This window comes from Hyperolius riggenbachi, chromosome 8 (genome assembly GCF_040937935.1).
Source record: "Hyperolius riggenbachi isolate aHypRig1 chromosome 8, aHypRig1.pri, whole genome shotgun sequence".
Taxonomy (NCBI): domain Eukaryota; kingdom Metazoa; phylum Chordata; class Amphibia; order Anura; family Hyperoliidae; genus Hyperolius; species Hyperolius riggenbachi.
Genome location: NC_090653.1, coordinates 100,851,896 through 100,872,216, shown reverse-complemented (window position 1 = coordinate 100,872,216; position 20,321 = coordinate 100,851,896). Strand labels below are relative to the sequence as shown.

Here is a 20,321-nt window from a genome sequence, read left to right as displayed (position 1 = left end):
TGCTATGGTTTTTTTTTTTTACAAAACCTCATTGCTCCAGTGTGCACAGACACATAGGATAACATTAGCAGCAGATTTAAAAACTCAAAACGCTCAGAAAAACTCCTCTGGTGTGCACCAGGCCTAAGAGTACTTGTAGAAGAACATCCATCAGGCCCTAGGCAATGTGACTCTGGGTACATGTAAGTGTGATGTGAAGGTACTCTGCAGGAGAATGAGGTTATTCTTCCTCTATTACACATTCTTCATGTACAATCTGAACCAGGTTTATGGGTAATAGACCACACCTCTGTGTTCAATGTGCACAACATTCTCAGTGGATTTCCCTGCAGCTCTGTGGGGAGTGCATATGTAGAGTATAGTACTACTGGTTAACTTAACCATTTAAGCCTTCTGGACGTAGAAGCTATGTCCAGAAGGCCATGTGCGCTCCCATGCCCACGCGCGCTCCCGGCCGCGGATCGTTAGCCCAGGAATCAATCGGGACATGGTGCCCGATGATTGATTCCTCTCCCCGGCAGAAAAAGCGACTGCTTCTCTCGGAAGCCTCGCTTTTTCTGCCCCTTACGTCCCCCTAAGCGTACATGTTACGCTTAGTGACGACATGTAAACAAATTCAAGGTTGCCATCTTCTGGCCAAAAAGTAAAACTACATCTACATGTAAAAAAAAAAAAAAAATAATAATCACATATTTACAGAAAAAAATTACTATTCACATCCCACCCTCCCAAAAATACCCAAATAAAATGTTTATTACAATAAAAAAAAAAATAAAAGGAAATATTTACCTAAGGATCTAAAATTTTTAAATATCAATGTAAAGATGAAATATTTCTTTTTTTATTATAAGCTTGTAAATAGTGATGGATGCAAAACGGAAGAAATGCACTTTTATTTCCAAATAAAATATTGTCGCCATACATTGTGATAGGGACATAATTTAAAGAGACTCCGTAACTAAAATTTCATACGGTTTTCTTCCATCTTACAAGTTCCAAAAGCTATTCTAATGTGTTCTGGCTTACTGCAGCACGTTCTACTATCACCATCTCTGTAATAAATCAACTTATCTCTCTCGTCAGACTTGTCAGCCTGTGTCTGGAAGGCTGCCAAGTTCTTCAGTGTTGTGGTTCTGTGATGCATCTTCCCCTCCAGGCCCCTCTCTGCACACTGCCTGTGTATTATTTAGATTAGTGCAGCTTCTCTCTGCTCTATTATCTTTTACAAGCTGGATAAATCCTCCTCTGAGCTGGCTGGGCTTTCACATACTGAAGAATTACATACAGGCAGAGCTGTCTGCACTCTGCAGGAAGAAACAGCCTGACACTTCAGTGGAAGATAGCTGCAGAGGGAAAGAAACACACAAATGATCTCTTGAGATTAAAAAGGAAGGCTGTATACAGCCTGCTTGTGTATGGATGTATTTTCTATGTGTACATCAACCTACTTCCTGTTTTGGTGGCCATTTTGTTTGTTTACAAACAAACTTTCTAAAACTGTTTTTAACCACTTTTAATGCGGCGAGGAGCGGCGAAATTGTGACAGAGGGTAATAGGAGATGTCCCCTAACGCACTGGTATGTTAACTTTTGTGCGATTTTATCAATACAGATTCTCTTTAAACTGTTTAATACCCGGGACTATTAAGCAAATACAATTCGTGGGTTTTAATTATGGAGGCATGCATTTTAAAACTAATGGCCAAAAACTGAGAAATATTTTTTTTTCTTATTCTTACTGTTAAAATGCAAATTACAGTAATGTGGCCCTTAGCAAAATGTACCACCCAAAGAAAGCCTAATTGGTGGCGGAAAAAACGATATAGATCAGTTCATTGTGATTAGTGATAAAGTTATAGGCTAATGAATGGGAGGGGATAATTGCTCAGATGCATAAAGTGAAAACGACTGAAGGCTGAAGTGGTTAAAGTAAACCTTAGACAGATGAAAGTTTTATACATACCTGGGGCTTCCTCCAGCACCCTTCAGGTGAATCAGTCCCTCGTGTCCTCTGCCACATGGATCTTCTGCTATGGGTCCAGGTACTTGAGCCAGTCGGGCGTAATGCGTATGCACACACTCCGCCGCTGGGAGCATACTACCTGCTCAGCACTATTGCGCAGGTGCAGAATGTTCCTGGCTGTGGGAGCTGCAGGATTGCACTGACTGAATTACTGGGACTCATAGCAGAAGATCCAGGTGGCGGAGGAGGACAGTGACTGGATATGCCTGAAGGGGGCTGGAGGAAGCCCCAGGTATCTATAAAACATCTATTTTCATCCGTCTCAGGTACCCTTTAATTCGTGGTCACCAAACCAAATTTTAACATATGAAATTATTTTATTTCATGAGCAAAGGGAGTGCTTACATTTGCATAAACCAGCATCAACACAGAATTATTTCCCAGCATCAACTCAGAATTATTTCCATCTCATTGACCATCTCTATTAGTGACACGGCTACACATCAGGCTTTATACTTAAAGCATAGATGTAATTTAGTATATATAAGAGATTCGTGTGTGTGTGTGTGTGTGTGTGTGTGTGTGTGTGTGTGTGTGTGTGTGTGTGTGTGTGTGTGTGTGTGTGTGTGTGTGTGTGTGTGTGTGTGTGTGTGTGTGTGTGTGTGTGTGTGTGTGTGTGTGTGTGTGTGTGTGTGTGTGTGTGTGTGTGTGTGTGTGTGTGTGTGTGTGTGTGTGTGTGTGTGTGTGTGTGTGTGTGTGTGTGTGTGTGTGTGTGTGTGTGCACACATACACACATATATACACACACACACACAGTCAGAATCAGATATCTATATCTGACTTTAAAAATACAGGTGCTGCTTTATTGAAGCAGCATAAGTAACTTTTTGATCGGTCTATTTCATTTTTGTGGACTAAGCCCATCTATTACTGTATATAACAATTATTTATGATGACCATTATCTGAGAAATAGAACATATCATTTTCTATGTTAATTACAGTTTAAATTCATTAGGAGTCGGAGCATTTTCTCCTGACTCCAGGTACCCAAAAATTACCCCGACTCCAACTCCTCGACTCCACAGCCCTGTACTATATTATGGACTGTATGAGAAGATAAGGCTGTGCTGTACTCACCACGAGCCCTGCGAGTTTCACTCCACAATAGGTGTGCTTTAACCTCCCTGGCATTATGATTATTTCCATAGTCTAAAAGCCATAACATTTTTTCACAAGCTTTTAGACCCTAAAAACAAGGAAAACATACCTCAGAGAGGTTCCTGCATGAAACTCACTCAGGCACAGGATTACCACCCTGTTCTGCGGCATTCCATCCCGAGCCTAACTCGGGATTACCGCTAAGGAGGTTATTAAAGAACCGCTTTTGCAAAAATGGTAAAATTCAACATGTCTCCAGACACAAAATGCACATTTGTTCGAAAGCACAATGCACTATAAATGACATTTTACATATTTCACTGTCACTTCTGTAACTAACAGCAGGTAGTGAAATAGATTTTGGATTAGTTCATATCCTCATGGGGGATTCTTGGTTTTTGTTTATTTTCAAAAGGACAAAAGCCAGGGAACAGGAAGGCTGCCCAGTATCTTCATATCTTTCACAGGGAGTACTTTTGTAAAAAAGGAAATGTTGAGAATCCCTCAAGAGGTGGACGACTAGATTAAGACCTTTCATATCTGTCAGGGTTTTACTCCCTACTGTATTGCAAAAAGGGTGTGTGCATCAGACACCAAGTGAACCCTTATATACCTGGCTTTGCAGATGAGGCCTAATTAGCTTATTCATGAGACACTGCTCAAGCAAATCTGCATTCGCTTTCGCATGCCAGGATATGCAGGGTTTTGCCAACTGACTCAACGCAAAATTGCTGCGCAAATTAATTCCCCGCAGGACAAAAATTTTGCGGTGAGTTAGTTGGCAAAACCCTGCATATCCTGGCATGCGAAAGCGAATGCAGATTTGCTTGAGCAGTGTCTTATGAATGAGCTAATTAGGCCTCATCTGCAAAGCCAGGTATATAAGGGTTCACTTGATGCTTGATGCACATACCCTTTTTGCAATAAGTTCAATTCCCTTCTTCTGGAGGCAGGTTGTGGACCACTCTTTACATGGGCTGTCTACAGCCCGTTTCCCCATTGGGGCGTGGAGCTGTAGAGTCACCCTTGAGCTTTATTGGGCTTGGGGTGACCTATGCTTCACCCCCCCCCCCCCCCCCAGTCGTAGTGCTCCCGAATCGCGCACATTTGGCCCGGCATAAATGCACTTGGACGCAGTACGAAATAAGGTAGGTCCTATCCTTTGGGAGGTGGGTGCGTGCGGCCCTCCCTGGCGGTGGGTGTAGGTTCCCCGCACTTAACCTCCGCCCCGGGGGTGGCTGTAGGTTCCCTGAGCAGTGAGTGTGCTTGGAGTGCCCTGTTGGCTCCCCCCACAGGTCAAACATTTTGCGGTGAGTTAGTTGGCAAAACCCTGCATATCCTGGCATGCAAAAGCAAATGCAGATGCAGATTTGCTTGAGCAGTGTCTCATGAATAAGCTAATTAGGCCTTATCTGCAAAGCCAAGTATATAAGGGTTCACTTGGTGCTTGATGCACACACCCTTTTTGCAATACGTTACGTTTTACTACCTACTGTGACAGCAGCTTTGGGGGCATATAAAACTGTACATTATTATATAGTACATGTGCACTTATTTTTACAATTTTCTTTAATGTCTACAACTTTCCCCAGTGGTGGTCCTTTAACCACTTCAGCACCAAAGGGTTTTTTGCTTAAAAACCAAAGCAATTTTCACATTTCAGCGCTCCTCCCATTCATTCACCAATAACTTTATTGCTACTCATCAGATGTAAATGATCTATATCTTGTTTTTTTGCCACAAATTATGCTTTGTGAGGGTAATATTTTCTTTTAGTAATTATGTTATCTGTGCATTTTAAAGGGAAAAATGAGGAAAAAAAAAGTAAAAATACACTTTCTCCATTTCCATCCACTATAGTTTTCAAATAAACAATGTTATCATAGGTAAAACCCACACATTGTATTTGCTAATTTGTCCTGGTTATCAACATTTAACCACTTAACGACCGCCTAACGCCGATAGGCGTTGGCGGATCGTTAGTGGTATAGCATGGAAACGGCCGCTCGATCGAGCAGCCTTTCCATGCTAGTTCACGGAGACTGCCACCGTGAACAGTGTGCGAGCTGCCGATCGCGGCTCGCACGCATAATGTAAACATCCAGGGAAGAAATCCCCGCTGTTTACATCACACGGCGCTGCTGCGCAGCAGCGCCGTGACGTAGATTGGCGATCCCCAGCCTCTGATTGGTCGGGGATCACCGGCATCTGATAGGCAGAAGCCTATCCTATCCGGCGCAGGACGGAACTCCGTCCTGCGCCGCTCACAGGGAGAGGGAGGGAAATCCGGGGAGGGCGGAAAGCGCTGCGGAGGGGGGCTTTGAAGAGCCCCCCTCGAAAAGTGCGGGTAGCCGGCGGCGATCAGACCCCCCCAGCAGGACATCCCCCTAGTGGGGAAAAAGGGGGTGGGGGGGGAAGTCTGATCGTCCTGGCACATACGTGATCGGTGCTGCGGGCTGTAGAGCCCACGCAGCACCGATCACTGCAATATCCCCTGGTCCTTAAGTGGTTAAATAATGTTCCTAGTACAATGTATGGCGATAATATATTAGTTTCTGGTTTGTTTTTTGTTTTCTCATTGTACTCTATCAGTAATTAAAAGCCCTTCTCTTCATGATTAACAGTAATACACTCTCATGGCATACATATTTTAAAAGCTAAGTCCCTAGGGTAACTATGTATTCTCTTTTCAATGCTGTCACTTTTGTTTTTTTTTACAAGTATTTCTTTGGGGGTACAGAGTACATGAAAACAACAGTTTTATTGCTTTTCATTCAGTTTTCCGGTAAAAACAATCACATGACTTAGCCCTCAGTTGTCAAACAACACAAAATCTATTCTCTCACTTGTCACGGTTAAAATGATACCCTATATACATAATCAGATAGCTTATTGGGCATACAGCCAGGGCTGTGGAGTCGGTCCAAAAATCCACCGACTCCGACTCCTCAGTTTAGGATTCCACCGACTCCGACTCCTCTAATTTGCATATTACAATTTTGTTGATTAAAAGTATGTAACATGAAATTCGTCTCTTAACTGCCAACGCTTAGGAATTTTACAAGACAACTGAAGTGAGAAGGATATGTAGACTACTATATAGACTAAAACTAGTCCTTGGTAAGAGTACTTGTAAAAGGTACAAACCGGAACAAAGAACATCTATCAGGCCCTAGGCAATGTAAGTGTGGGTACATGTAAGAATGATGTGCAGGTACTCTGCAGGGGAATGAGGAGATTGTAAACAGACAACACCTCTGTGTTCAATGTGCACAGCATTCTCAGTGGATCCCCTGCAGCTCTGTGGAGAGTGCATATGTAGAGTATAGTACTACTATGTAACAAAGTAAACCTGAGACAGATGAAATTAAAGTTTTATACATACCTGGGGCTTCCTCCAAGGCTCCAGCAGCCTTCAGGATAATCAGTCCCTCGTTGTCCTCCTCCACCACCTGGATCTTCTGCTATGAGTCCAGGTACTTGAGCCAGTCAGGCATAGTGCGCATGCACACACTCCGCCGCCAGGAGCGGCATGCGGCCGGACAGCACTGACTGGCTGAATTACCAGGACTCATAGCAGAAGATCCGGGTGGTGGAGGACAGTGAGGGACTGATTAGCCTGAAGGGGGCTGGAGGAAGCCTCAGGTATGTATAAAACTTTACTTTTCATCCGTCTCCGTTACCCTTTAATTTGTAGTCACCAAACCAAATTTTAATAACATATCAAATTATTTTATTTCATCAGCAAAGGGAGTGCGTACATTTGCATAAATCAGCATCAATGCAGAATTATTTCCATGTCGTTGACCATCTCTATTAGTGACATAGCTACACATCAGGCTTTATTCTTACAGCATAGATGTTATTTAGTATATATAAGAGATTCCTGTGTACACATATGTACAGTCACAATCAGATATGTATATCTGACCTTAAAAATACGGGGACTGCTTTATTGAAGCAGCACAAGTAACTAATTTTGATTGGTTTATTTCATTTTTGTGGACTAAGCACAGCTATTACTGTATATATACATTATTTTTAATGACTATTATCTGAGAAATAGAACATTTTATCATTTTCTATTTTAACCACTTCCACACCATGAACTTTTATGCTGATCTGTGCAGCGTGGGCTCTCCAGCCCACAGCACAGATCAGCTAGCAGCCAGGGCGATCAGACTTCCCCCCTTTTTTCCCCACTAGGGGGATGTCCTGCTGGGGGGGTCTGATCGCCGCCGGCTGCTTGCGCTTGCGGGGGGGGGGGGGGGGCTCTTCAAAGCCCCCCTCCGCAGCGCTTCCTGGCCTCCTTCCCCTTCCCTCCCTCTCCCTCCCCCTGTGAGCGGCGCAGGACGGATGCCTGATTGGATAGGCTTTAGCCTATCAGATGCCGGTGATCCCCGGCCAATCAGAGGCCGGGGATCGCCGATCTCCTCTACGGCGCTGCTGCGCAGCAGCGCCGTATACATGTAAACACCGGGGAAGATCTTCCCCGTGTGTTTACATTTACCCTGCGAGCCGCCGATCGGCTCGCAGGGTGTTCACGGAGACACCCTCCGGGAACTGACATGGAACGGCCGCTCATACGAGCGGCCGTTTCCATGGTATACACTTCTGGATTCAGGGGCGTGTATATACGCTCCGAGAATCCGGAAGTGGTTAATTACAGTTACAAATTCATTAGGAGTCGGAGCATTTTTTTCCCGACTCCGACTCCAGGCACCCAAAATTGCCCGACTCCACCACTCCGACTCCACAGCCCTGCATACAGCACACTGTTTACCACAAGTACGCCTATCTACTCCCCTGAGCTGAGCAAGTGAAGTTTTGTGGGGAGTAGATAAGCGTAGCAAGGGATTCAAAGTGGTTAACTTTAGGTACAAGCAGCTGTTGAATGTTCCATGCCGCCACCCCCCCATATTTATCCCTACAGATTGAGTAATCCATGTTTTCAATGTGGTTTAGGTTCCTTTCATATATGAATATTATGTTGCACTGCAATAGTACTGCAGTGCAAGATAGCCAAAAAGTCATGTGTTAGCGTTGCGACCGGTGAGGCATACAGTATAATTAAAGTATGCCTCGACAAGTAACTTGCACATTACCTGGTTAACGCACAGCATATGCTATGTTGGAACCTGATGTGCCGTACTGCAAGCAATGTGAAAGCCCCATAGGAAAATCATTGCATTGCGATGCAATGATATTGTCCGCTGCGACACAACAGACAGTGTGAAAAGGTCCTAACACAACATGGGTTGGAACTAGCAAAAGTATCACACAGGGCTATCTTAGGCTGGAACAAAGCCAAGCCAAAAATGTTGATTCTGCAGATGTGACATTTAATTGCTGAATTATGACCTTGAAACTGGGGGAAAAAAATTAGTATTGTAAGGTACAAAATCAGATAACCCAACTCTGCAGCCTAGCAATTATTATACCCAGGCAAGTTCATACTAAGTCCATAGTGTTCATATTGCAGATTTGTAGAGATGATTAACTTGAAATAATGGTCTGAATTTGCTTATAATGACCACACAACATCCAAGTCCAGAGCATCTACATCAAACTTTCCTGCCCCGCGTTAATCCTAGAATAAAAATGGACACCATCCTAATTTCTTAGCCTGCATAACTTTTGAAACTTTCACCTTTGAACATTAAAAGAAATGGTTCAAGATCTTCCGTAAAGGATTAAAAGTATATTTGCATGAAAAAAAAAGTTTTTCAAAGCTCTGGAATGACATTCAAGGTTAACAGTACAGGGTGGAAATGACCTTAACAAGTGCAAAGGAACCAGTAATATAATATTGTGACAGGATTCCACAGGGAGTTGCAAATGAATCTTTTACTAAAGATTTTAGATAACAGAAAAAGCACACGGAGATAGTCTTACAGCATTACCCAGCTGCAGCAAAACAGCAATATAATGGAATAATATGAACCTGTGGAAAATAACCCATTGTTACTACCCTGAAAGCATACAGTATGCAAATTACATCATGTAAACCACTATGACAAAGCAAAAATACAGAACTAGTCCTATAAAAAGCACACAGGACTTGATAAATGGTCATGCAGGAACACTAATGCATATTCCTGCTATGCAAATATCCACATATTGTTTTTCCATACACTTCTAGGCAGGCGCCACACTTGTCTAAGTTTTCTGCACACTATGTGCATATATCTGCAATAACCCAGGCGTTTTTTCACAGCAGCTAATTGATAGAGAAAACTGACAAAATGTGCAGAATTTTGCTACAGGATGTCAGTTTTTTTCCTGCATGTGAAAAATGCATTAGGTGTGAACCAGCCTATTGTTTAACATGAGTTTTCAGTTTAAATCCATTTCACACATGAAAATGGACAAGTGTGGCCCCTGCCTTATAGGTGAAGGAGTGGCAGCAATTCACAATGTACAGTAGCTGTGCTTGTGAACAAAACAGACAAGACAGAACAATTATATTGTGCTTTTCTCCTGGCAGACTCAAAGCGCCTGAGCTGCAGCCACTAGGACGCGCTCTATAGGCGGTAGCCCAAGGTCTCCTACTGAATAGGTGCTTAATTACTGAACAGGCAGAGCCGAGATTCGAACCCTGGTCTCCTGTGTCAGAGGCAGAGCCCTTAACGGATAACTGTACTTACTAAAGACAGTTATTCAAAACGCTCCCCCTCGGTCTCCTGAATGTTCCGCAGTAACCCAGTTTGCTCCCACCTAGCGCCACTGGGGGCCATTTACAACCAATGCCATCACTTCTTCTGACTGTCTCGCTTAGTCCCTGATGCCTGAAGATGTGTCCCAAGCAACACCCCCCCCCCCCTCCCAGAATCCAGTGTGTGTACAGCAACCTGACTCCTCTCGGCCATTCAGGTAGGTGAAGACATGTCAGATGCACTGGTGAACCCCTTTGGCACAGGGCAGTGTTCTGATGATTTTATGAGAATCCTAGCTACTAGGAGTTCTTGGAGTAAACCTGATGTTTGTTCCAAAAAGTAAGAATAATGTCATTTACATAAATGGGATACTTTGTCAGTTCACCCACAGGAATGTAGTTCTAGAGTCAGTCAGGCCTTTTATTCTCACCGGAGGAACCCTTTCAGGGACAACACTGAGGCCCTGTTCAGAGTGGTCAGTTGTGTTGCAGGATAGTTCTGCATGTCAACACACTGCCCATACAATTCTATGAGCCTGTTCACAGTACTGCGTTGTAACTGATCACATTATACTAACTCACTGCATGCAAGCTTTGTGTTAAAGTCTTTGTCCAGTCTCCATTGCAGTTCACAGTCATAACATCTGAGTGAATTTGTTAAAATGTTAGTGGATAAGAAAAAAACACGGACATAAAAAGCAGCATGAACCAGGTTTCAAGCAAATGCCACACTACTCGAATTCAATAAATATCATCGTAGTAACTGGACAAGCGCCGTCAATACATGTTCTATAACCTTTGCTACAACATGTAGCCTTTGCTTTAACAAAAGTATATGTTCCTGCTCTTGCACTAGGCAGCATGTGACTCGCTGGAACCAGTTGCAGGCCAGTAGAAACACACCATTCCAATAATATTAACTGCTGTGGAAATGCAGAGTGAAGCACCTACAACAAGTGTTAAAGAAGAACTCCAGTGAAAATAATTTAATAAAAAAGTGCTTCACTTTTTACAATAATTATGTATAAATGATTTAGTCAGTGTTTGCCCATTGTAAAATCTTTTAAATCTCTGATTTACATTCTGACATTACATGGTGAAATTTTTATTGTTGGCAGGGGATGTAGCTGCTGCATGCTTTTTTTAGCAGTTGGAAACAGCTGTAAACGGCTATTTCCCACAATGCAGCAAGGTTCACAGACAGGAAACTGCCAGGAGGAGTACGTACTTTTCTTGTGGGAGGGGGTTTCACCACAATATCAGCCATACAGCGCCCCCTGATGGTCTGTTTGTGAAAAGGAATAGATTTCTCATGTAGAAGGGGGTATCAGCTACTGATTGGGATAAAGTTCAATTCTCTTTAAAGGGAACCAGAGAGGAACTCTTTAAAAACAGAAAAAGCTTTTATACATACCTGGGGCTTCTTCCAGCCCCATACGCACGGATCGCTGCCACGCCGCCGTCCACTGCTTCCTGTATCGGCGGTACCGGGTCCTGTCACTTCCAGCGGACGCGGCCAATTGTCCGCATGAGCAGGGGCTCCCTCCATACCCTTACGCGTGCAGCTGCTCAGTATGCAGCTGCACACGTAAGTGTATGCCGGGAGCCCCTGTGATACGGACAATTGGCCGCGTCCTGCCGCCGACTGGCCGAAACTATGGGACCCGGTACCGCCGGATACAGGAAGCGGAGGACGGCGTCGTGGGAATGATCCGTGCGTATGGGGCTGGAGGAAGCCCCAGGTATGTATAATAGCTTTTTTCTAAAGGCCTCTGGTTCCCTTTAAAATGGTATGAAATTCAGCATTTCTTCTTTGCTCTAGAAGATTTACATTATAAAGCCAACTGCCATAAAAAAATTGGTAGCAGAACAGCAGTTAAAAACACAGCATTATCTGCTTTAGTGAGAAGCTTATGTTGGGAATACACCATGAGTTTTTAAGCAGATAGGTAGCTCGATAGATAATTTCCAACAGGTCAGAACCGATTTTGATTGTTTTTCTGAATAATATTTTCATAGAAGTGAATGGAAATCAATTGCAACGCGCACTTACAATGCAAGTGTAAAAGTGGCCTGAATGTCATGTCAGTTTTATCCCATATGCCCCCAAATGTCCAACAGACCCATTCAAAACTACACAATAGTCTTGTCATGTTTCCTGTAGTATCTACAGTGGAGGAAATAATTATTTGACCCCTCACTGATTTTGTAAGTTTGTCCAATGCCAAAGAAATGAAAAGTCTCAGAACAGTATCATTTCAATGGTAGGTTTATTTTAACAGTGGCAGATAGCACATCAAAAGGAAAATCGAAAAAATAACCTTAAATAAAAGATAGCAACTGATTTGCATTTCATTGAGTGAAATAAGTTTTTGAACCCTCTAACAATAAAAGACTTAATACTTAGTGGAAAAACCCTTGTTTGTAAGCACAGAGGTCAAACGTTACTTGTAATTGATGACCAAGTTTGCACACATTTTAGGAGGAATGTTGGTCCACTCCTCTTTGCAGATCATCTCTAAATCCTTAAGGTTTCGAGGCTGTCTCTGTGCAACTCTGAGCTTGAGCTCCCTCCATAGGTTTTCTATTGGATTAAGGTCCGGAGACTGACTAGGCCACTCCATGACCTTAATGTGCTTCTTCTTGAGCCACTCCTTTGTTGCCTTTGCTGTATGTTTTGGGTCACTGTCGTGCTGGAACACCCATCCACGACCCATTTTCAGTTTCCTGGCAGAGGGAAGGAGGTTGTCGTTCAGGATTTCACGATACATGGCTCCGTCCATTTTCCCGTTAATGCGATTAAGTTGTCCTGTGCCCTTAGCAAAAAAACACCCCCTAAGCAAAATGTTTCCACCCCCATGCTTGACGGTGGGGACGGTGTTTTAGGGGGCAGTATGCAGCATTTTTCTTCCTCCAAACAGCGAGTTGAGTTAATGCCAAAGAGCTCTATTTTGGTCTCATCAGACCACAGCACCTTCTCCCAGTCACTCACAGAATCATTCAGGTGTTCATGGCAAACTTCAGACGGGCCTGCACATGTGCCTTCTTGAGCAGGGGGACCTTGCGAGCCCTGCAGGATTTTAATCCATTGCGGTGTAATGTGTTTCCAATGGTTTTCTTGGTGACTGTGGTCCCTGCTAATTTGAGGTCATTCACTAACTCCTCCCGTGTAGTTCTAGGATGCTTTTTCACCTTTCTCAGAACCATTGACACCCCACCAGGTAAGATCTTGCGTGGAGCCCCAGAGCGAGGTCGATTGATGGTCATTTTGTGCTCCTTCCATTTTCGAACAATCGCACCAACAGTTGTCACCTTCTCTCCCAGCTTCTTGCTAATGGTTTTGTAGCCCATTCCAGCCTTGTGCAGGTCTACAATTTTGTCTCTGACATCCTTGGACAGCTCTTTGGTCTTTCCCATGTTGGAGAGTTTGGAGTCTGCTTGATTGATTGATTCTGTGGACAGGTGTCTTTTATACAGGTGACTAGTTAAGACAGGTGTCCTTAATGAGGGTGACTAATTGAGTAGAAGTGTCTAGCCACTGTGGGAGCCAGAACTCTTAATGGTTGGTAGGGGTTCAAAAACTTATTTCACTCAATGAAATGCAAATCAGTTGCTATCTTTTATTTAAGGTTATTTTTTCGATTTTCCTTTTGATGTGCTTTCTGCCACTGTTAAAATAAACCTACCATTGAAATGATACTGTTCTGAGACTTTTCATTTCTTTGGCATTGGACAAACTTACAAAATCAGTGAGGGGTCAAATAATTATTTCCTCCACTGTATCACCATTAGCTGGCCTTGAGTGAATTTATTGTAAAAACAATTCAAGTCTGTACAAAGTCCAGAACCTCACAGTGTTCCATTAAAGTAACCCGGTAACAAAAAAAGTGTGCATGGGTGGTGCTTGCCTCGGGGAGGTGGAAGCCTCTGGATCCTAAAGAGGATTCCGCCATACTAAGCACTCCTGTTCTAGCACTGGCATCCCCCTATAGCCACCAGAACCCATTGGAAAGCCGATACTGCGCCTGCATGAGGTGCATCACAGACTTGTTATGGATGTGGACGGTTCGGGGTCCCAGTGCAGGATTGAGATCACAGAAAGCCTCTAAGATCCAGAGGCTTCACCCTCCTGAGGCAAGTATCAACTAGGGGCAATTTTTTCATTGCAGAGGTACTCTTAGGACCCGTTCACACTAGGGGCGTTTTCCGCCTCTTTTCAAGCGCATGCGATTTTCAAAACCACCCACAAAACGCTTGTGCAATGATTCCATATGAGAGAGTTCACAGCTGAGCGGTTCGTTTCCGATCTGCTCAGCAAAGCGGTGCCTGTACCATTTTTGAGGCGTCCGTGCTCTCCCCAGGCTCTTTTAGCCAGGCGCTCCACCCGGCTAGTTTTTGTGAGCACCCAGCTGTTATTGGCTCACCACCTCTGCTTTAAGCAGAGTTGTGCAGAAAAGCACCGGCCCTGCATTCTCATCTTGCCCCACCCGGCTACTTTTCAATGCCACCCGGCTACTTTTTCCTGCCACCCAGCTGGAAAAAAATTCTGGGGAGAACACTCCCAACGCGTTTTTTGCTATATCACAAAATTGCTTTGTGCAGCGATTGCATGAGCGTTTTTAAGAATAAATACATTGTATTCTTTTCCAGGTCAAAGAGTTCACTTCTTGACTTGCGTCAGGAAATGAATTACAAAACCGCTCTAAAAAAGCGCTTAGAAAAGCACCTTTTACAAAAACGCAGCACACAGTAGAGCGACAGGTGAAAAAAACAGCGCACAAAAACGCGAAACTCTTGCGTTTTCATTTTTAGGTGTGAATGGGGCCTAACAGTGCAGGGTCACATACATGTATGAAGTTCTAAATTGGGAAGAAGGAGGAGGGGGGGGGGGGGGGGGGGGGGTATAGTGTCCTGTGGTACATTTCACTCCACAATGATGAATTGTGTTTTTATACAGTAGTCTACACATGGTGCCAACTTAGTTCCATGAATGCAGTGGGACTATGATCTATAGCAAATGTAACGTACTATCTGTGCAAGACATTCTTTATATTCAGAAGTATACCTGTGCACCACCTGACATAATTCTGGATGCAGCAGATTTTGCTGACAATAAATGACTGACTTGCCTGCTAGCACCAGGTTTTGGTAAACATGATGCATGTGACTGCTATGCTACTCTTGAATGCCAATTCATGTTTTTATATACACAGAACTGTACACATTGTATTCTTTTTCAGAAAATGCAGCCAAATGCTACAAAATATCAGTGTGTTTCAAATAAGGCCATGCAATGTCTGCAGGCACCACCATTGAGCTAAACCATTGCTAAAATTATCGAACACACAGGACCCGATTCAAGAAGCAATGGGTTTTCAAATACAGCTAGTGTCTTATGCAAGAGAAAGTGCACAGTGATAGTCAATGGCGTCAATTCACCAGAGGTTACCAACCTATTTATCTCTTGGGAGGTGATTTACCTCCTGTGATATCTCCAAATAGCAATTCTCCAGAAGTATAGGGGAAAATATCGACAGAGAGAAATGCAAGAGATAAATGTGAGATAAGTATGAGATGAATAAGTGATAGTTAGTAGTTAGTTTTTCTCCAAATCACAATTCACCAGGGAAGAAAGGGGGTGTGGCCATTCGTTATTTTTTCATCTCTTTATCCCCTGAATGAACCTGGAGATATCGTGGTTTTCACACAGCAGCTGCTGCTGTGGAAGATGGAGCCTTTTGAGCTTACTCTGTTAGGCCTGGTGCACACCAAAAACCGCTAGCAGATCCGCAAAATGCTAGCAGATTTTGAAACGCTTTTTCTTATTTTTCTGTAGCGTTTCAGCTAGCATTTTGCAGTTTTGTGAAGCGTTTTTGGTGTAGTAGATTTCATGTATTGTTACAGTAAAGCTGTTACTGAACGGCTACTGTAACAAAAACACCTGGCAAACCGCTCTGAAGTGCCGTTTTTCAGAGCGGTTTGCGTTTTTCCTATACGTTACATTGAGGCAGAAACGCATCCGCAATCCAAAATCTGCAGCAGCCCGGGAGTATGTGTTTCTGCAAAACGCCTCCCGCTCTGGTGTGCACCAGCCCATTGAAATAGATTACCCTAGCGTATCCACAGCCGCAAGCGGATCGCAAAACGCAGCCGAACCGCTCTGGTGTGCACTAGGCCTTAGAGCTTGCTTCTATTATGAGGAGACGAAGGCGCAGGAGTAGGGTCTGTTTAATCACCCCTCGTATTTTTCGTGAGAGAACAGTTCTTGATAATTTTACTGAGACAGAGGTGGTGAAGAAGTTCAGACTCACTCGTGATATGATTTATGATATGATCCGGCAGTAAAAGGCGGGAATACTCTGGTCACGTAGTGGTAAAACTCCACCTCCTACCCATAATGCTTCACTTTCAAGCTTACAGAGAGGAAAAGTATCCCATGTAAATCATTAATACCGATTTACCTAACTCTCTGCTTTCTCACACTTTCCTCATGCATATCTCTTCATTATCCCCTGCTATCCAACACTTTTCTCTCTGTCCTCTCACACTGGTGAATTGACTCCAGAGTGTTAAAATACCTCATGAGATAAACTACCTACCTTTTTTCTCTTAGTAAATCCTCTCTGGTGAATTGACGCCAATGTGTACATACTCCTAGGCAACAAGTGGCTTCCCAGATGCTACTGATGTATAGCCATCTCATCTGACCAGTCAGACACCCACCAACCCATGTCTGCAGGCACTACAGAATTATAAGCCCCAGTAGTTTGGGATGCTCAAGGCCTGTGTGAAAATTTTAAGGTTTACCTAATTGCTGAAGACCAATAGATCTCATCTACATTCTAAAAAAGCAAAAATGGAACCTACAGACAAGGCGTCTTGGTGGACTGAAACGGCTGTCATCAGGCAACAATCACTTGCATGAGGACCTTTCATTAGAACAAAAGAACGTATCTGGCCAAATACCCCACAAGGGGCTTGATTCACAAAACTGTGCTAACGCATAGCACGACCGTGCTATGCGTTTAGCGCAGGGCTGTGGAGTCGGAGTCGTGGTTTCACAAACTGAGGAGTCGGGTGATTTTTGTACAAAATCCACACCCATGTTAAATATTAGACTAAGGAGTCAGAGTCGAGGAATCGGAGTCATTTTGGTTATCCGGAGTCGGAGTCGTGGTTTCATAAACTGAGGAGTCGGAAGATTTTTGTACCGACTCCACAGCCCTGGTTTAGCGCGCAATGTAACGCGCGTGAAGGTTTAGACACTTAAAGATTTACATGCGTACACTAACATGACAGTGCGTACATTAACGTGCAAAAACCTTCATTAACGCGCGCACAAATCTTTTCATGCGTAAACCTTTGCGCGTGTTACATTGCACGGTTAGCACAGTTTTGTGAATGAAGGCCAAGGATGGAAAATTTCCAACAGAGAATTAAAAGGGAGGGCACTGCATAACCAGGGACACTTGCTTGGCACTGCTAATCACCCACTGAAATAGGTCAGCTGAAACAGACAGTTTTGCAGCACTAGTCTAGTTTAGGGGACCTAGGCCCATATGCAATTCACTTTTCCTCCTTAGTTTTCTCCAAGTTGACATTTTTAAACTTGTCAATAAAATGCCCTTTAAGCCACCAGAAAGCAAGAAAATGCTCAAAATAATTTTGATAGTGCTTTTTCAACTTCTTTTGGGTACTTTTAAAGTTGAAAAGTGCTAGAAAGTTGTTTTAAATTGAAAATTAAAAATTATCTCCTAGGAGAAAACTCAGGTGAAAAAATGAATTGCATGTGGCCCCTAGTTTGAAATCTCATTAAAAAATTCCTCCAACGCGATTGAGTGGACAGCATCCTCTCAAGCTGCTAGGTTTCAGATGGGTTGTAATACTGCGCACACACTATTCAGCCAATCCCAACACTTAGTGCTGTAGAAGGTGCTATAATTGAAGAACTGTCCCCTGTGAAATTTTCTGCTGATTCCTCTAAACTAGACTACTGTCAATATTGATACGTCTATGGGCAATGCCCCCCCTGTGGCCTTAGGAGCTCAGCATCATAGTAATTTTCTTTAGAAAAAATAAAAATCTAACCTTACACGTGCTTTGCATGCAAACCACAACACGTTTAGGAGACAAACGCCCTGATATCACCAAAAAGTCCTTATGTAATTACAACTTCTATGAAGTTGAGATCTGCACAACATTAAGTACAACTCCCCATCCCACAGCTGTGCTATACCTGCTGCACAGAATCAGGAAAGAGAGTAAGAGAAAAAGAAAAGAAAGAAAGTAAGTTAGCAAACTTCCCCCACACAAAATTCTGTAAATTCCAAGGCTGTCATTCAGTATTTCTTGTCCCAAATTTAAGTATATAGTCACCTATTTAAGTCTACATAGGTTGCATCTATAAGGTTCCTAGATTTTTTGTTCACTCCTGCAGGTGAACCAACACTTCATTTCTAATAAGCACGTTATGGTCTCACATCTCTTACTGATTTTCTAAAATGTGCATGCAATTACTTTTAAAAAGATAATCCGGTATTTACAGTCTATTTAATCTTCTCGATTGTAAGCTCACAAGGCCAGTGACCTCCTGTGTTCAACTACGCATACATCTATGCTCCCCACCATTTTGTATTATGTATAACACTACCGAAGACTCTTTATAAATTAGAATACCTTTATAGTAAACTTCATGACACCTGGTCAAGTAGTTTACTGTAACAGAAGTTTACTATATAAGAATTTGCCATGCATTGTATATTTATACAGGCACATTTGCTGAGGACTGAGTTTACTATATGCCACCCACTAACGGAACAATTTTCAGCAAGTAATCATCAAAGCAATCAAAAATATGATCAGACTGGCAGAAAATAAACCTCAATGTCCAAAACAACTGAACAATTCTAATGGTGACCATTCAACAATACTTTAGTTGATCAGAAAAACAATTTATATTCGGTTGCAATGGTTAGGAAGCACAGATTGGATCATTGATGGCAAAATTGTATTGTATTACATTTTATTTCCAACCACAGGGGCGATTCTTTGGTGCAAACTCTACTGTTAGTGGTCATCTTTAGGCACCAAGAAAGAGCAATCTCTTCCCCATATATGACAAGTACAAGCAAGCAGGCACACCTGGAACACTGATCGCCAGATAGGAGATTTACCAGGTTAGCAGGTGGGTGAACCAACTAACCAGCATTAATTGGAATACAAGTTTTGGCCAGAATGACCCTCCCATGAATTGATGAAAGGGGTAGCTGGAAGCTCTGTGCCCCCAGGTGGGCTCTCCTCTGGCCAGAGCATTAGAGGCACCCTGCAGTAAACACGTATTTCCTCCTCCATGCCAGTGCTGTGTGACACATGATGCACGGCCTCTGCTGGCAGTGCACAGACTGGCATGTGGAGGGCAGCAGCCAGTGCACAACAATGGCAGCCCCTCGGATCCTCACCTGCATCCCAGGCACTTGCACGGCTACCGGGGAGTGAGCCATGGCGGCGGAGAGGCCTCCTGCTCCGGCGGGGTGCGGGGCGCTCCTGGAGGGCTCCGGGTAGCTGGGCCCGAGCTGCTGAAGACACAACGCTGCGCTGCTGGGCTGTCACTATCCGGCTGTCAGCATGTCTCGGGGAGCGGCACACACCGGAGGGCTGGCAGAGCTCAGCAGGCGAGCGGCGCCATATTGGGAGAGGACGGGAGGCTGCGGCAGCTTCTTGTGCGCAGGGTGGAGCCCAGCTAAAGCCGGTCACGTGGTGTATTACTGATGTCACTACGCCCTGCCTTCAGCTGAAGCACAACCCCTCCTCCTTCAGTGAGGGAAAGGTGAGGCTGCTGGACGGTAGCTTGCTTCCTGCCTGTCAAATGGTCTCCAGGCTGTATTGTCAGCCAAAGCCAGCATTCGTGTACTGTAACTGCATTTCTGTTATAGATGTTTTTAAAAATGTGAATTCGAGGTTGTATTGAAGAAATAAAATAAATGCAAAACTTCAGACTGCAGTCTGTCCTCCTGAGTGAGGTGCAGATTGTTCTGACTGTATGCAGCATAGAACTGGGCCAATGAAATTGCATGCAACTCAAAACACTCTAATGGCCCATACTCACGGGCAATTTTTGTGGCCTGAGCGCGCGGCCGGCGACAGCTCGTCGCCAGGTCCCTCCGCATACACACGGGCGGAGGGACCTGGCAACTGATGCGGCGGAAGCTGTCGCTGTTGCTCCTCCCCCCGCCGGAAGCCCAATGTGTTCCTATCTTGTTGCTGTCGCTAGTCCGCGTACTCACGCGGACTAGCGACAGTTGCGGCGGCAAACTGTCGCCAGGCGATTGAGCGGTTCAATCGCCTGCCGATATCAGCGACGAGCGACAGTTCGGGGTGCGCGCCCGTGCAACGCCGCATACTCACGGGCGACCTGTCGCCGCAACATAGTATGGGCCATAAGGGCTGGTGCACACCGAGCGGCTTTTTGAGCATTTCTGCAGCCGCTTGCGGCTGCGGATACACTTGGTCAATGTATCTCAATGGGGTGGGTCACACCAGAGCGGG

General features: G+C 44.1%; 1 protein-coding gene across 1 annotated transcript in view; it reads right to left on the bottom strand.

The window, feature by feature from the left end:
• STK26 (serine/threonine kinase 26) overlaps nt 1-19,521 on the bottom strand; it is a 141,858-nt gene extending 122,337 nt beyond the window's left edge. The window contains exon 1 of the mRNA XM_068250935.1: nt 19,235-19,521. Coding sequence (XP_068107036.1) covers nt 19,235-19,276 — 42 coding nt within the window. The 5' untranslated portion in view covers nt 19,277-19,521. The remainder of the gene's footprint in view (nt 1-19,234) is intronic.
• Between the last annotated feature and the right edge of the window lie 800 nt (nt 19,522-20,321).